At 40.5% G+C, this 16,183-nt stretch overlaps 1 protein-coding gene across 1 annotated transcript in view; it reads right to left on the bottom strand.

The window, feature by feature from the left end:
- Window positions 1–2,227: 2,227 nt before the first annotated feature.
- PSMD1 (proteasome 26S subunit, non-ATPase 1) overlaps window positions 2,228–16,183 on the bottom strand; it is a 94,204-nt gene continuing 80,248 nt past the window's right edge. The window contains exons 21-25 of the mRNA XM_080669217.1: window positions 12,593–12,685; window positions 10,753–10,839; window positions 10,107–10,253; window positions 4,237–4,392; window positions 2,228–2,455 (exon numbers count right to left, since the gene is read on the bottom strand). Coding sequence (XP_080525343.1) covers window positions 4,246–4,392; window positions 10,107–10,253; window positions 10,753–10,839; window positions 12,593–12,685 — 474 coding nt within the window. The 3' untranslated portion in view covers window positions 2,228–2,455; window positions 4,237–4,245. The remainder of the gene's footprint in view (window positions 2,456–4,236; window positions 4,393–10,106; window positions 10,254–10,752; window positions 10,840–12,592; window positions 12,686–16,183) is intronic.

Raw genomic sequence — 16,183 nt, 5'->3', positions numbered from 1 at the left:
GCATGGCAAACAGCGATGGCTGCCAGTTAGCCGGCTCTGCGTCTCCGACTGTGTCCCCGCATCCTGCGCCCCAGCACAGTAAACAATTATTCTTGCGTGCAGCCCTGCAAGCAAGCCACCCTCACTTTCCGACCCGGTGGTAGACAGTCCAGCTTCTCCCCATAGGAGTTTGGGTCCCCCGCGTCTCCCCAGAAACTGGAGTTCGGAGTAATCGGGAGCTGTCTCCCTTTGGGTTGAAAAAAGCAGCGCTCCCAGTCGCCCGTCGCCAGCCCGATTTGCGCGCGCCTCCGTACCTCAGCTTTTCAGCGCTTGTGCACGTCTCAATGCTCTTTTCTCTTTCCTTCTAGTTGTAGAACTTCCACTCAGCCAGCTTTCCCGTGGTTCTGGGTGATAGATGTTTTGTCTTTTAGTTGTAGTTTTGAAATTGTTGTGCGAGGCAGCAGTTTAGGTGTTTACCTACGCCGCCATCTTGGATCCTCCCCTTCAGAGATCCATTTCATATGCCAAAAAAAACAAGTAGTCAGAATAACGACCGTGCTTGCTTATTTCAAAAGTTCAGCATCCAAGAAAGGTCTGGTAATGTAGAAATAAAACATGTACTTGTCAAAACTCAACAAATTGTATACACTTCAAATGTCTCCATTTTAATTACATTTAACTTATATCTCAATTACTAAAAACATGAAAAATGGAAAAGGAGAAAAAAAGGTACATCATCAGATTCTGTAGCTAAATGAAACTGAATAGTTTATATCTATTGTTCTTAACAAGGTCAATAGCAGGAAATAAGCAATGCTTATTTTTTAAAAAATGTATCTGAATTGCCTAGAGTACATTTCTCTTGGATTAAAGGGACTTCTTCAATAAATGATGGCACCCACACTTTCAATACCTTAAAAAAAAAAAGTCCTAGCTGATTTGGCTCAGTGGATAGAGCATGGGTCCTCAGACTGAAGTATCCTTGGTTGCAGGCTCGATCCCTGGCCCTAGTTGGGGCATGTGCAGGCAACCAATTGATGTATCTCTTCACATTGGTGTTTCTCTCTGCCTCTCAACTTCCCTTCCACTCTCTCTAAACCAGGGTTCCCCCCCCCCTATTTTTCAAATCATCTATGAAATAGTTTAACTGTCATAAATTTGAAAGTCACATGCCCTGGCTGGTGTAGCTCAGTTGGTTAGACGTTGTCCCAGGCACCAAGATTGCTGGTTTGATTCCTGGTCAGGGCACATGTCCCGGCTCAATCTCCAGTGTGCTGTAGGAGGCAGCTGATAGATGTGCTCTCACATCAATATTTTTCTCTTTCTCTCAAAACCAATGAAGTATTCTTAAAAAAAATTATATATATATATGTATGTATTTATATATATAAAACCCTAATATGCAAATAGAGTGAACAGAACTGAACAACCGGTCACTGTGATGTGCGCTGACCACCAGGGGGCGTGTGCGGAACACGGCAGGCATTGGCCCTGGCAGGATGGTGAAGCAGGTGAGTGGGGATGCCAGACCAAGGTGGGGCGCTGGTTGCTGTCATTGGGGTAAGCCTCTGGTAGTTACTGAAAATTCTTTGCTGCCGTGTACCGTGGTCCCACTTGGTGCTTGCACCTGCTGCCAGCACCAGCCCTGCTTATGCCCGCTGCCAGTGATGACCCCACTTGCACCCACTGCCAGCGCTGGCCCCACTTGCACACACTGCTGGTGCCCGGCGCTGGTCCCCATCAGTGGGTGCTCGCAGCAGCTGCCAGCCCTGATTGCCCCTGAGGGCTTCTCCACCTCCCCCTACTCCTGAGGGGCGATCGGGACAGCAGTTGTGCAGCCACTGCTGGTGCCAGCCCCAATTGCTCTGCGTGGTCAGTGGGTGGGAGCGGGACTGCCGCAGACAGGGAACTGGGTTCGGGGGGGGGGGGGGTGCTGCGGTAGGAGGGGCCGGGTGGGGGCACGGAGGATGGGCTGAGACCTGCCCCTGTGCCCATTGCAGCCTCACGGCCCACAATTCCTTTCAAGGTGCACGAATTCGTGCACTGGGCCCCTAGTGTGTGTGTGTGTGTGTGTGTGTGTGTGTGTGTGTGTGTATAAAAGTCATACATATTCATCCTAGTAATCAAGGTTTTAGCTCTTTTAGTTTAGGCATTTCATGAAGGCGGTGGTGGTGGTGGTAGTGAAAAACATTAAGCCCATTTATTTAAAATCCAGGCTGAAAATCAATCAATCAATCAAACAAACAGTCCTTGTCCATATGGAGATTTTAATATATTTATTTGAAAACCAAGTTGTGTGAAAGAGCATACTAAATAGTCATATATCTTCTCTTCAACCAAAGACTTGGAGACAAGGTTCTTCAGGTCAGTGCAGAGGCAATGATACATGCAGTGAATAGCAGGTCTCAACATGAATTTCCTCATAGACATTTCCAATATGAACCTGGACAACCTTCTTCAGGTGAGCAATGAGATCCTGGGGAAGGGGAGAAGAGAAGCAAAGCTAGGATCATTCTTTATTTCAAAAACGGTTTGTTTTCTTTTAAACTACTAGCTGTTGAAGTCTAAAACTAGCCCCTAACCATGCCTATACAGTCCTCATATGCCATTTGTGCTACAATAGACTCTATTTTCACATTCCTATCGGATTGAGTATTTTATCCTTTTGAAAACTAATAACAAGAATCTAATTTCCAACTAAAAAATTTCTAAGCCATCTTGTACTAACTGCCTTGAATGACTTAATTAGGGGGTCTTCAGAGAGGTATTGTGAAAGGAAGAAGGGGGCTAATGCGAGTCAGTTATACAGAGACTGAGTGCTCATGGTAGTAATACTGTATTGTGCTGGCTGGGAAAGCTGAGGAAGAAACCATCAAGATGTCCTGAAAAGAGAAATTCTCTGAAAGAGAATTTTCAAGAACAAGTCTAGATAGAAAGGACGTTAGTATAAATCACCCTCTCTCTAAGGTCCAAACTGTCTCTCAGAGGCTTGAATATATTTTCCTATTAATGACAGGGTTTATGCTTTAATATATAGCTGACATTTCTGTAAAAGCTTTCATTGGTAGTCAGTGTATAATAATCATGTTGTTAGATTTGTAATCTGACATTTAAATTTAAATATATTTTTATTTTGTAATAAATGATACTGTTCTTTTTCTTTTAAATATATTTTTATTGATTTCAGAGAGGAAGTGAAGGGAGAGAGAGAGAGAAACATCAATGATGAGAGAGAATCATTGATTTGCTGCCTCCTGCATGCCCAACACTGGGGATCAAGCCTGTAACCCAGGCATATGCCCTGACTGGGAATCAAACCATGATATCTTAGTTCATAGGTCAATGCTCAACCTCTGAGCCATACTGGCTGTGCAATGATACTGTTCTTATTTTCTTTAAAGAGTTGAATAAATTAATATCTGTCTGATAATGTATTTGAACTAGGGTGGAATTAAGGAAGCTTGATCATACATCTTCAAATATGTGATGACCATTAAAAAAAATGGAGGAAATATGAATGACAATTTTGTGAAATTAGATTATTCCAAACTTTTGCCTTTTAAACCCTCGCCCCCCAACATTGTAGAATGCCGGCATAATAATAATCTTTTTCAACTGGACAAAGCTTTGTGTTACAGTCTAAATGACCCCTAAGTACTTATAGGCACTGTGTTTCATACATACTAGATGTTCAATAATTTCACTATATAAATAAATGTTAAGGCTTTTAGTGCTGAAAGTATTGCCAAAGGAAAGGGAGAGAATAATCAGGGAGAGGTGCAGGCCTGTGCTACTCAAAGTGTATTCTATAGACCATCGCTGGCCCACAAACTTTAACTTATCTACAATAAGGAGCTTATATCACAATGTAAATCAACTCCATCATTTAGCAAACTGTTAGTTTAGCTGACTTCTTTTGGGGTGAGGGGGATGCAAGGCTGTTTTGATAAAAGCACTGAGCAGATTTACATCCAAAGCAAGCTTTCTACCTCCTCACAGACCTATAAAAAGTTTGCAGACCAGCTACTTTGAATAGCATTGGTAGTACACTATAGGGTAGAATCAAAGAAGAAAGAAAAAGGAATTGGTGGTTATGATTGTAAGCAGAGATAAAAAGGGGAGGGGGCAATTATTTAATACCATTTAGGTAAATAGGAATTAAGCACAAAAGGGAAAAAGTGAGACAATGTCCCCACATAAAACTTTACTGAAGAACTGACAGATATTTCTCTTGATACACAATTTTGTTCCACACACCTCTGGTTCTTAATCATCAATATACTCAAATGGTTCTGGGGGTTCTGGCTCTTGTTCCTCCTCCTCGATTTTCGGGCCATGGGCTGCCACGGGTTCCACCAGCTCTTCAATGTCTTCACTGGTATCCTTCAGAATGATGACACCTCCAATGGAGAGCTGTCAACACAAAGCAGGGAATAAAGAGGCACAAGCTCTTCTCATATTCCAGGTTGTTCCAGAATTTAGAGTGCATATTTGTTAAATGGTACTTTAAGGTTGCCTGAATAATTTGGAAACAAAGAACTGGGCTAGAACTACACTTTACTAGGTGAGTCAGGAAACCTGGCATTTGTGCCTGTGTTATGCTAATCTTCCTGACCTATTCTTTTGGGTTAGTAAGGCCCGATGAAGAAAGCAACGTCAATGTCCATTATAACGGATAAGGAGTATCTGCGAACTTAAGACAGTGGCTCTGGAAGGCAGAACAAGTGGTACTGCTCTATTTGCATAATGCATAGCAATTTAAGAATAGTATTTCCTAGCCCTAGCTGGTTTGGCATAGAGCATCAGCCAGAGGACTGAAGCGTTCCCGGTTCGATTCCGGTCAAGGGCACGTACCTCGGTTGCAGGCTCAATCCCCAGCCCTGGTCAGGGCAAGTGTGGGAGGCAAACCAATCGATGTGTCTCTCTCACACTGATGTTTCTCTCTCTATGTCTCTCCCCCTCCCTTCCACTCTCTCTAAAAATCAATGGAAAAAATATCCTCAGGTGAGGATTAACAACAACAACAAAGAATAGTGTTTCTCAGTATTAGCTTTAGCCTGACTGCAGGGAGAATGTTTACTGTCCAAAATATGGTATTCTAATACTATATTCTAGTACCATGCCTTTCTATTCAAATTGTGGTCCAGGACCAGTAGCATCATTATCACCTGGGAGTTTGCTAGCAATGCATAAAACTTGTCCCTACTCTAGATCTACAGAATCTGCCTTTTAACAAGATCTCCAGGTGATTTATATGCACATTAACGTTTGAGAAGCACCCTAGTCTAATAGTAGACACTTTATTATTTGTGAAAAAACCATAATTTTAGACTCAAAAGACAATCTACAAATGAAATGTCAAATTTTCTTCAGCAATTTCAGAATGACAGAGAGAACATAAATACAACAAATATCTGAGTGTTTTTCACTTTGATCTACAAATTCTTGTGATGTAAGGCAATGAAGAAATAGCAATTCTATTAAGGCCTATCCCAAACTTATTAGCAGAAGGTAAATTCAAACACCAAACTCTGGCGTGCTAATCTTATTCTATTTGCTTGCCTGTGTGAAAGGAAATGGAAAGCTGCTCTCTGTAATTAAATCAGTCCACAGTGGCAGGGCACATCTGGAAAAAACATATTTTCTACCAAAGCACATTACTGGGAAGGAAAAGAAGCACAAGAACATTAGCTAAATGATTCACAAATGTATAAGCATCTCTGCAGTTCAATCTAATCTGATTTTTTACTCATCAGAATACTGCCCTGCCATGCTACAGAACTGGTGTGCTTCATAAATTTCTAAACTATTTTCCTTCTCTTAACAACACATATCCATACACTTTAATCTAGAACTTTAGCTCTTAAAAAGTTTGCTTTTCTTAAGAGGAGCCATTTTATGAATAGACTACTTTTACTACCAATATTCACCCAAGAACAATCAGAGTACATGGTTCATGGCCTAAAAGTTTACTCAAACTTTCTAAAGCAGCCGTCGCCAACCGGTGGTCTGTGGACCACTGGTGGTCCGTGAGGTCTGAAAAGTTGGCGACTGCTGTTCTAAAGACCAAATAGAAATACATATTTTACTAAACAGAAGAAAATACCCATGTTCACAAAAGGACTTCCTACAGTTTGGAAACATTTGGCTTCAGGTTATAACTGTACTTATTTCATGCTTAGTGAATTGAAATAATCCAACTCAAATCTTGTAATATAATCAACATATGGAAAGAACTTTTTATAGATACAGGGTTTAGTGTTATATGTTAGTAAGAAAGTTCAAACTTTCTAAACAGAAAATAAGATATGTGACATTCTGTAATTCTGAGAAGACTAGTGACAACTGAAGATATACACAATGGAACAGGTTCTGTTGCAAGAGCTTCACACTCTCTTTAAGACATCTTTTTTAAAAAAATATTATTGATTTCAGAGAGGAAGGGAGAGGGTGAGAGAGATAGAAACATCAATGATGAGAGAGAATCATTGATTGGCTGTTTCCTGCATGCCCCCCACTGGGGATCGAGCCCACAACCTGGGCATATGCCCTTGACTGGAATCGAACCTGGGCTCCTCTTCAGTCCGCAGGCCGACGCTCTATCCACTGAGCCAAACCAGCTAGGGCAAGACATCTTTTAAGATGGACAGGAAGTGCAGTAAAAATGCTATCCATTTTTAAAACTAATGTTGCCTTTTGCAAATGCAGAATCTGAGGAAGGGTCTTGATGACCCTTGTCAGAGGGTATGGGAGTGATTGAGGGGGTACCACTTTCTTCACTGCATATACACAGAGACAGCCTCATTGTTTCTTTTTTTAATTGAGATATAATTCACATAACAAATTATTTAAATTATACAACTCAGTGGTTTTTAGTATATTCATAAAGCTGTGCAACCACCTCTACTATCTCATTCAAGAACAGATTCATTAATCTAAAAGAAACCCTGAACTCATTAGCAGCCACTCTTCATTTCCTCTACTTCCCCTACTCCCAACCACCTCTTCCCTCCACCACTAATGTAACCTCTGTCTCTATGGATATGCCTACTCTAGACATTTCATATCTATGGAATCAAGAATCATACAAAAATGTGATCTTTTGTGTCTGGCTTTTCCCACTGCACATATCACAGTTTGTTTATCCATTCACTAGTTGAACATCTGAGTTGCTTCTACTTTTGGGGTGTTATGAATAAAGATGATACGAACATTAGTGTACAACTGTTTTGTGTAGACATAGTTGTCATTCTCTTAGAATTGCTAGGTCATATAGACTACACTTAACTTTTTGAGGAACTGCCAAATGACTTCCCACCAAGTTCCAATTTCTCCACATCCTTGCTAACTTTAATAAACAAATCTACTGTCAGTCTTTTTTATTATAGCCATCCTAGTGGATATGATGTGGTATCTTCTTGTGGGTTTAATTTAAATTTCCCTAATGACTAATGATATGAAGCATTTTTTTCATGTGCTTTTCACTGGCTGTTTTTAGACCTTCTTTGGAGAAATGTCTATTCAAATCCTTTGTCCATTTAAAAAAATGTTATTTGTCTTATTGTTGAGTTAGAAGTTGTTGTTGTTCTTTTAAATATATTTTTATTAATTTCAGAGAAGGGAGAGGGAGAGAGAGAAACATCAATGATGAGAGAGAATCACTGATTGGTTGCCTCCTGTATGCCCCACACTGAGGATTGAGCTCACAACCCGGGCATGTGCCCAGACCAGGAATCGAACCGTGACCTCCTGGTTCCTAGGTTGATGCTCAACCACTGAGCCTCGCCGGCCGGGCATAAGAGGTTTTTTTTTTAATGTGTTTTGGATACAAATCTCTTATGGGATATATGATTTGAAATTACTTATCCTATTTTGTATGTTACCTTTTTGCTTTCTTGCTAGTGTGTCTTTTGCAACACAAAAGTTTTAAATTTGATGAAGTCCAATTTATCATTTTTTTTTTGGTTGCTTGTGCTTATTAAGATGTCCTATATATAAAAAAATATTGCCAAAAAAAATACTGCCTAATCCAAGGTCATAAAGTTATGTTTTCTTCTAAGGGTTTCATTGTTTCAGCTCTTAAAGTCTCTGATCCATTTTGAATTAATGTTTATATATGATATAAGGGTACAACTGAATTTTTTTGCAGGTGAGTATTCAGTTGTCCCAGTATCATTTCTTGAAAAAACTATTCTTTACCCATTGAATGGTCTTAGCATTCTTGTAAAAAATCAGCTAACTATAAATGTATGGGTTTATTTCTGGACTCTTTCAACTTAATCCCACTGATCTATATGTGCATCCTTATACCATATTACATTGTCTTTTTTTAAAATATATTTTTATTCAATTCAGAGAGGAAGGGAGAGGGAAAGAGAGACAGAAACATCAATGATGAGAGAATCATCAATTGGCTGTCTCCTGCATGTCCCTGACCTGGGGGGGTGGGGGGGAATTAAGCCCACAACCTGGGCATGTGTCCTGATTAGGAATCGAACTGTGACCTCCTCCTGGTTCATAGGTCAACACCTAACCACTGAGCCAGCTCGCCAGCCAGGCCATATCACATAGTCTTTATTACAAGTCCAAATAGAACTCAGTCTTATAATACTATTTTGTTCTCTGGCAGTGTCTTTGAAATTGGGAAGCAGAATTCTTCCAACTTTGTTCTTCTTACATTGTTTGGGCTATTCTGGGTCCCCTGAATTTCCATATGAATTTGAGGATCAGCCTGCCAATTTTTACAGTCAGTAGGGATTTTGTTAAGGACTGTGTTGAATCTGTTATCAAATTGGGGAGTACTGCCATCTTAATAATACTAAGTCTTCCAATCCATGAACACTGATTATTTTTTAAAAATAGGTTCTTACTGACTTTAGAGAGGAAAGGAGAAGGGGAGAGAGGGAGATAGAAACATCAATGTTGAGAGAGAATAATCTATTAGCTGCTTCTTACATGTCCCCTACTAGGGATTGAGCCTGCAACTGGGGCATGTGCCTTGACCAGGAATCAAACCGTAACCTCCTCGTTCATGGGTCAATGCTCAACCACTGAGCCACACGGCTGGGCATGAACATTGATTACTGATGTAGTTTTCTTTTCTTGTGAGGTCTTTGTCTGATTTTACTATCAGGGTAATACTGGCCTCACAGAATGAACTGGGCAGTGTTTCCTCCTCTTCAATTTTTTAGAAAGTTTGTAAAAGACTGGTGTTAATTTTTCTTTAAATGTTTTAAAGAATTAATCAGTGAAACCATCTGGCCCTGAGTTTTTCTTTGTAGTTTTTCTGATTCTTAATTCAATCTCTACTTGTTATAGGTCTATTCAGATGTTCTATTTCTTCTTGAGTCATTTATAGTAGTTTGTGTCCTAGGAATTTGTCCATTTCATCTAGATTACTCAATTTGTTGGCACACAGCAATTCACAGTAATCACTTGTAATAATCCTTTTTATTTCTATAAGGTTGGTAGTAATGTCCCCTCTTTGTTTCCTGATTTTAGTAATTTGATTCTCTCCCCCTTTTCATGATTAGATAGGTTTATTTATTTTCCATATATAATAAAAATAATTATAATAATAACCAACTTATTACAATGTGGGGCTAACAGGAAACATTCTGCCTTAGGATAAATTAAATGGCATGACAACCCTTTTCTAATTGTAAAATTCAATTCTCTCAGTGCTCATGTATTAACTGTATTACCTTGTTTAATCTCTGCCACATTCCTATGAGTTAGGGATGATAATTTTTACTTTATAGTAGAGGAAATTAAGGCAGAGAGAGGTTTATTAGTACCTGATCTAAGGTCACATAGGCTGTCAGTGGTAGAATCAGGATTCAAACTCAGGATGTCTGGCTCCAGTCTATGGTCCTAATCACTACCTTGCATTAGGAACTTCTTTGGTGTAAGTTTCTGGTAGATGAAGGTACTTAACAGGATTATACAAAGGAATGTTCCCCCATATCTATATGGAATGGAATAAAATGTTCTCTCTTTTGCTAAGAGATTTATTAGGCTAAGAGCTTTCCCCAGTGCTCTGGAGATTTAGCCTTTTCTATAAATATTATACTGTCCTATGGGTTAATATCCCTTGGGTATATAGCTAAGGGCCATAAGTAACTTACTGGTTTGAAAGGCTGGTATCTACAAGTCTCTGGCATTGTCAGAACCTTCAGCTGGGCAGGCATAACTCGGGCTGGGTTATCCAGTAACTGGAAGTTTGGCTCAGGTTCTTTTTTCTTCTCTTTTTCTTCCTTCTTCTCTGCCTCATCCTAGAAAATATGAAAAAATAGCCCAATAAAGGTTCACTTCTGTTCCATATCACTGAATAATATTGGACAAGTTTACTGAGCAACTATTAGGTACAAAAGGTACTTAGGATTAGATATAATAAAGGTACAATTAAAGTAATATCAAACTCAGAGGAGGGAGAGGGTAACTCTGCTAGGGGGTAAGAATGGTATTGAACTTGGTTTAAAAGAATGAGGTTTTTCCACCAGCAGAGATCAGAAAAAAAGGCTCTATATTATAAGTGGACCATTTCATCCAAGAACTGATTTTTGATTTGTACCATGAAATATTCTATTCTTCCCATGAATAAATATACTTTCTAAGTCTCTTCCAATTAAAATTATATGAGTCTCGATACTTGGAATAGTACAATTATTTAAAGGAAGCCAAGAGTAAGGTATAATAATGTTCAACTAAGGAAGAATCTAGACCATACAGAGATGGATTAATCAACTCATGTGACCACCAAGTTATACCTACCACTTCCATTTTTTCCTCTTCCTTTTTTTCCTTTTCTTTTTCTTTCTTTTTAGCCTTGGCAGTAATAGATAAAACAGCTGTGGAAACCTAGAGGAAATAAATAGGTCAAATCATGTGACTCTATCTACATACAAATGTACAAGTCCACAGAGAACTCAGTCCTATAATACTATTTTGTTTCCTGGCAGTAACATCAAGAACAAAATAATCAAAGAATAAATGGGAAAAGCAAGCAGGACATTTATTCACATAATTACTACTATGTTCATCAAGCAAAGCTTTAGTTCTTGGAGGTTTGTTTCTAATATAACTTTTTTTGTTTTTAAGTATCTGCTGCTTACCTTGGATATGGATTTGTTGTTTTTGTTTGTTTGTTTGTTTTTTGTTAATCCTCACCCGAGGGTATTTTTACATTAATTTTTTTTTAGAGAGAGTCACATCGATTGGTTGCCTGCCACACGTGTCCAACTGGGCCTGGGGATTGAGCCTGCAACTGAGGTATGTGCCCTTGACCTGAATCAAATATGGGACTCTTCAGTCCACGGGCTGATGCTCTATCTACTGAGCCAAACCAGTTAAGGAGGCTATGGATTTGTTATCATATGCTTCTGAGATAGAGATTTGAGTGCTGTATCCTTTATTACTTCACAGGGAACACACTGGAAAACATAGATTTTCTCCAAACTTGGTTGTAAACATACTCTCATTGAACTAGATGCCCTACATTGGTAATATACAGTGGGTGAGTGATTAGCTTGATGGATCTCACTAAAATCAAAGGTGAAACCAGGACTGTGAAAGGATGGCAGTATTGATTTAAACTGACTTCAAATAATCAACTGGCTAATATGAAACATTCTCTTGAGATAAAGAACCATTTTTCTCAATATAAGGTATCATTAAAAGGTAATTTTACTGAGAAAACTTTAGGAGCAATTGCAGCTAATTCACCATAGCCTGATTTAACATGTCAACACGTGTCCTCATACACTGTTGGTAGGAGTACAAATTGGTTATATGCATTTTGAAAGGAAATTTAGTTAATATCTATAAAAATAAATAATGTGCATTATTTCTGATCAAGTAATTCCACATCTAAGCTCTTAACCTATAGATATATACTATACATGTGCACAAATATATATGTATAAAGACTCCTGTTCCAGTTTCATTTGTAACAGTGATAAATTAGATATAACCTTAAGTGTCTACCAGATAAGGAACTGGTAAGACAAATAATAATATACACATAAAGGGATGGCTTGAAGTTTGGAAAATATAAAATTCAGACAGATTGAAAGTTTTAAAGATAAACTATTTAAGTGAAAAGAAGCAGAACAGTATGTAGAGAATAATTCTATTTTGTGGTATGAAAAGTAATGATATATACAGAGAAAACATTGGAAAGAATTCACAAATTGTGATTCTTGCAATATGGGACTTGAATAATCAGGAGAGAAAAAGGGCTTTTACTTTATAGTCCTGTATATTAGATTTTACCATAAGAAGTATTACTTTAAAAATATCTAATTTAAAATATTTAGCTATGGCTGGTGTGGCTCAGTTGGTTGAGCGACAATTCCATGCACTGAAAGGTCGCCCATTCGATTAGTTCAATTCCTGGTCAGGGCACATGCCTGGGTTTTTGGCCTCGATCCCCAATAGGGGGCATGCACAAAGCAGCCGATCGATGTTTCTTGCTCTCTCTCTCCCCCTCCCCTTCCTCTGTCTCTCTAAAATAAATAAAAACATTAAAAAAAATTTAAAACAAACCCAAGTAAAACACTAAGTAGCTCCTATATATGAGTATAAATGCTGTTTGAAGCAACAAAGAACCTACCTTTTCCTTTTCTTTTTCTTTTGGTACTTCCAGTGGGGCAGGATATGCAAATGTGGATGGTTTACAGTTTGATTTATACTGAACTTTTGGCATCTGAAGAAATAAAAGAATTTCCCTCCTCCATTAAAATCATCAAAATAAAGATTTAAGTATTATATGCTCTTAACAAGTATACAAATGTAAAGGGATGCCAGAAGTTTCAATCCAGGCATCCCTTTATCTCATCTTTACTGACCATAAACCTGGCTCAGTGGGTTAAATCCCACTTATGGTGTGAGCATCAGATTGTTACCTCTTTTGTAAAGTGTTATCTGATTATCCAGCCTGCATACCTAACTTCTATATCCCTTCCTGTATCACATTAAAAACCTATTACCAGTTTGTATACAATTTCTACACCACATAATTACACCTTACAAGAATCTAATATGAGCCTCATGGAAAAATCAGCTTTACAGCACTTATTGACCAGGTTTAAAGTTCTCTGGTCTTAATATTTGATTACCCAGTTTGCATTGATAAAGAATGATCATAAGCATCATACATACTAGGACAAGAAATCTTGTCTTTCCATCTCACTTTCATTGTAAAGGATGGAAACAGATGCCCCAGCTGGTTTGGCTCAGTAGATAGAGTGTCGACTATGGACTGAAGGGTCCCAGGTTCAATTCCAGTCAAGGGCATATGCACAGGTTGCAGATTTGATCCCCAGTAGGGGACATGTAGGAGGCAGCTGATCAATGATTCTCTCTCATCATTAATGTTTCTGTCTCTCTCCCTCTCCTTTCTTCTCTAAAATCAATCAGAAAAAAAACAAAAAACTATATTATAAAAGCCTAAGTGACCATGGTAGCTATGACAACCACTAGGGGACAGATGCTCATCACAGGAGTGGAAACCACAGGCATGGAAACATGGAATAGGACTGATGAATTTCAGAAGGAAGGGGGGAGGGCGGGAAGAGATTAACCGAAGATATTTTATGCATACTAGAGGCCAGGTGCACGGATTTGTGAACCAGTAGGGTCCCTTGGCCTGGCCTGCGGGGATCAGGCCGAAACCAGCTCTCCAACATCCAAGGGGACCCGGATTGCGAGAGGGCGCAGGCCAGGCCGAGAGACCCCACTGGTGCACGAATCCGTGCACTGGGCCTCTAATGTGTGTGTGTATGAATAGAAATAGAGATCATAAAATTGTGTGTCAGAGGAAAAAGTCCCTAAATATTCTACAATATATTTAACTACATGTTAAAGGTTAGGGATTGGTAAACCAAAAGATTCTTGTTTTGAGAACTAAAACTGCCCAATATTTACACACTAGAGGCCCGGTGCACGAAATTCATGCACGGGGTGGTGGTGGTGGTGGTGTCCCTCAGCCCAGCCTGCACCCTCTCCAATCTGGGACCCCAAGAGGAATGTCCGACTGCCCGGTGGGATCGGGCCTAAACGGGCAGTCGGACATCCCTCTCACAATCCAGGACTGCTGGCTCCCAACTGCTCGCCTGCCTGCCTTCCTGCTTGCCCCTAACCGCTTCTGCCAGCCTGATCACCCCCTAACCACTCCCATGCCAGCCTGATTGATGCCTAACTGCTCCCTTGCCAGCCTGTTTTCCCCTAACTGCCCCCCCCCCTGCAGGCCTGGTCACCCCTAACTGCCCTCCCCTGCAGGCCTGGGTCCCCCCCAACTGCCCTCACCTGAAGGCCTGGTCACCCCTAACTGCCCTCCCCTGCAGGCCTGGGTCCCCCCCAACTGCCCTCCCCTGCAGGCCTGGTCACCCCTAACTGCCCTACCCTGCAGGCCTGGTTCCCCCCAACTGCTCTCCCCTGCAGGCCTGGGTCCCTCCCAACTGCCTTTCCCTGCAGGTCTGGTCGCCCCCAACTTCCCTCCTCTGCTGGCTTGGTCACCCCTAACTGCCCTCCCCTGCAGGCTTGATCACCCACAACTGCCCTCCCTTGCAGGCCTGGTCCCTCCCAACTGCCCTCCCCAGCTGGCCATCTTGTGGTGGCCATCTTGTGTCCACATGGGGGCAGGATCTTTGACCACATGGGGGCAGCCATCTTGTGTGTTGGAGTGATGGTCAATCTGCATATTACTCTTTTATTAGATAGGATAGAGGCCTGGTGCATGGGTGGGGGCCAGCTGGTTTGCCCTGAAGGGTGTCCCAGATCAGAGTGGGGGTTCCCTTGGGGAGTGGGGCAGCCTGGGTGAGGGGCCTGTGGTGGTTTGCAGGCTGGCCACGCCCCCTGGTGACCCAAGCGGAGGCCCTGGTATCTGGGGTTTATTTATCTTCTACAATTGAAACTTTGTAGCTTGGAGCGGAGCCAAGCCTTCTGCTTGCTCCGTGGTGGCAGCCATTTCTGTAGGGATTTATGTATCTTCTATAATTGAAACTCTGTAGCCTTAAGCGGAGGCCTGGGCCAGCCAGGGTGTGTGGAAAGCTTGGCTTCCTCCATCGCCGGGGGCAACCCTAGCCTCCTGCTCTTTCCAGCTCCGTGGCTGCCACCATTTCTGTTTGGATTTATGTATCTTCTATCATTGAAACTTTGTAGCCTTGAGTGGAGGCCTAGGCCAGCAAGGGTAGGCGGAAAGCTTGGCTTCCTCCATTGCCGGGGAAACCCAAGCCTTCCTCCTGCTCTCTGTGGCCATAGCCATCTTGGTTGGGTTTATTTGCATATTCTCTCCTGATTGGCTTGTGGGCGTGGCTTGTGGGTGTAGCAGAGTGATGGTTAATTTGCATATTACTGTTTTATTAGATAGGATGTGAGTAATTTAGTACTGAAACACTTAAAGGATAATTTGCTCAACAGCTATATGGAAAAAAAAAATCAATTCAATGAAATAATCTCTATCAACCATTTTTTTTTCTTTTTGCCTAAAATTTTTCCACTCTGAAAACCTAACAGAACATTTTAACAACAGTAATGACCAGATATAAGAGTTATTTAAGGGTCAAACAGGTCTCTGAGCAGATGGGAGCATAAAAAGGTGATGGAAGAGGCATAGAACTGAGAAAGACCTAAGCACAGCCCCATTAAAAAAAAAAAAAAAAGGATGAGCCCAGTTAGTGTCATTCAGTGGTTGAGCGTCAACCCATGAACCAGGAGGTCACAGTTCAATTCCCAGTCAGGGCACAAGCCTGAGTTGTGGGCTATCAATGATTCTCTCTCATCATTATGTTTCTATCCCTCGCTCCCTTTCCCTTCCTCTCTCTGAAATAAAAACATATTAACCTTCATTTCTTATTAAGATTTAGTTTAGTTCCTTTTCTTCCTTGCCCAGATTATTATAACAAATTTCCATTGATACCAGAATGATGTTTCTAAAATGCAAACCTCATCATATTATTTATCTGCATGAAATCATCCAATAGCTCCCAGATTTTTAATAAAGTTCACCAGAGTAATCTATAAAGCCTTTTCATGTTTTTATATTTTGCCCCCTCTCTCACCATTACCTCTCAATTGATTTAACCTAAGGTTACAAAGCTAATAAGAAGACTTGATTTTTAAAATTTCCACCAACACATTCTACTCAACAGGTGATGATTCAATTTAAGAGGGATATATGTTATTGATGGTATACTAACTAACT

The sequence above is a fragment of the Plecotus auritus genome, assembly GCF_963455305.1.
Source record: "Plecotus auritus genome assembly, chromosome: 5".
Taxonomy (NCBI): Eukaryota; Metazoa; Chordata; class Mammalia; order Chiroptera; family Vespertilionidae; genus Plecotus; species Plecotus auritus.
The sequence above is the reverse complement of the archived record's forward strand: the minus strand, read 5'-3'. Positions and strand labels throughout refer to the sequence as shown.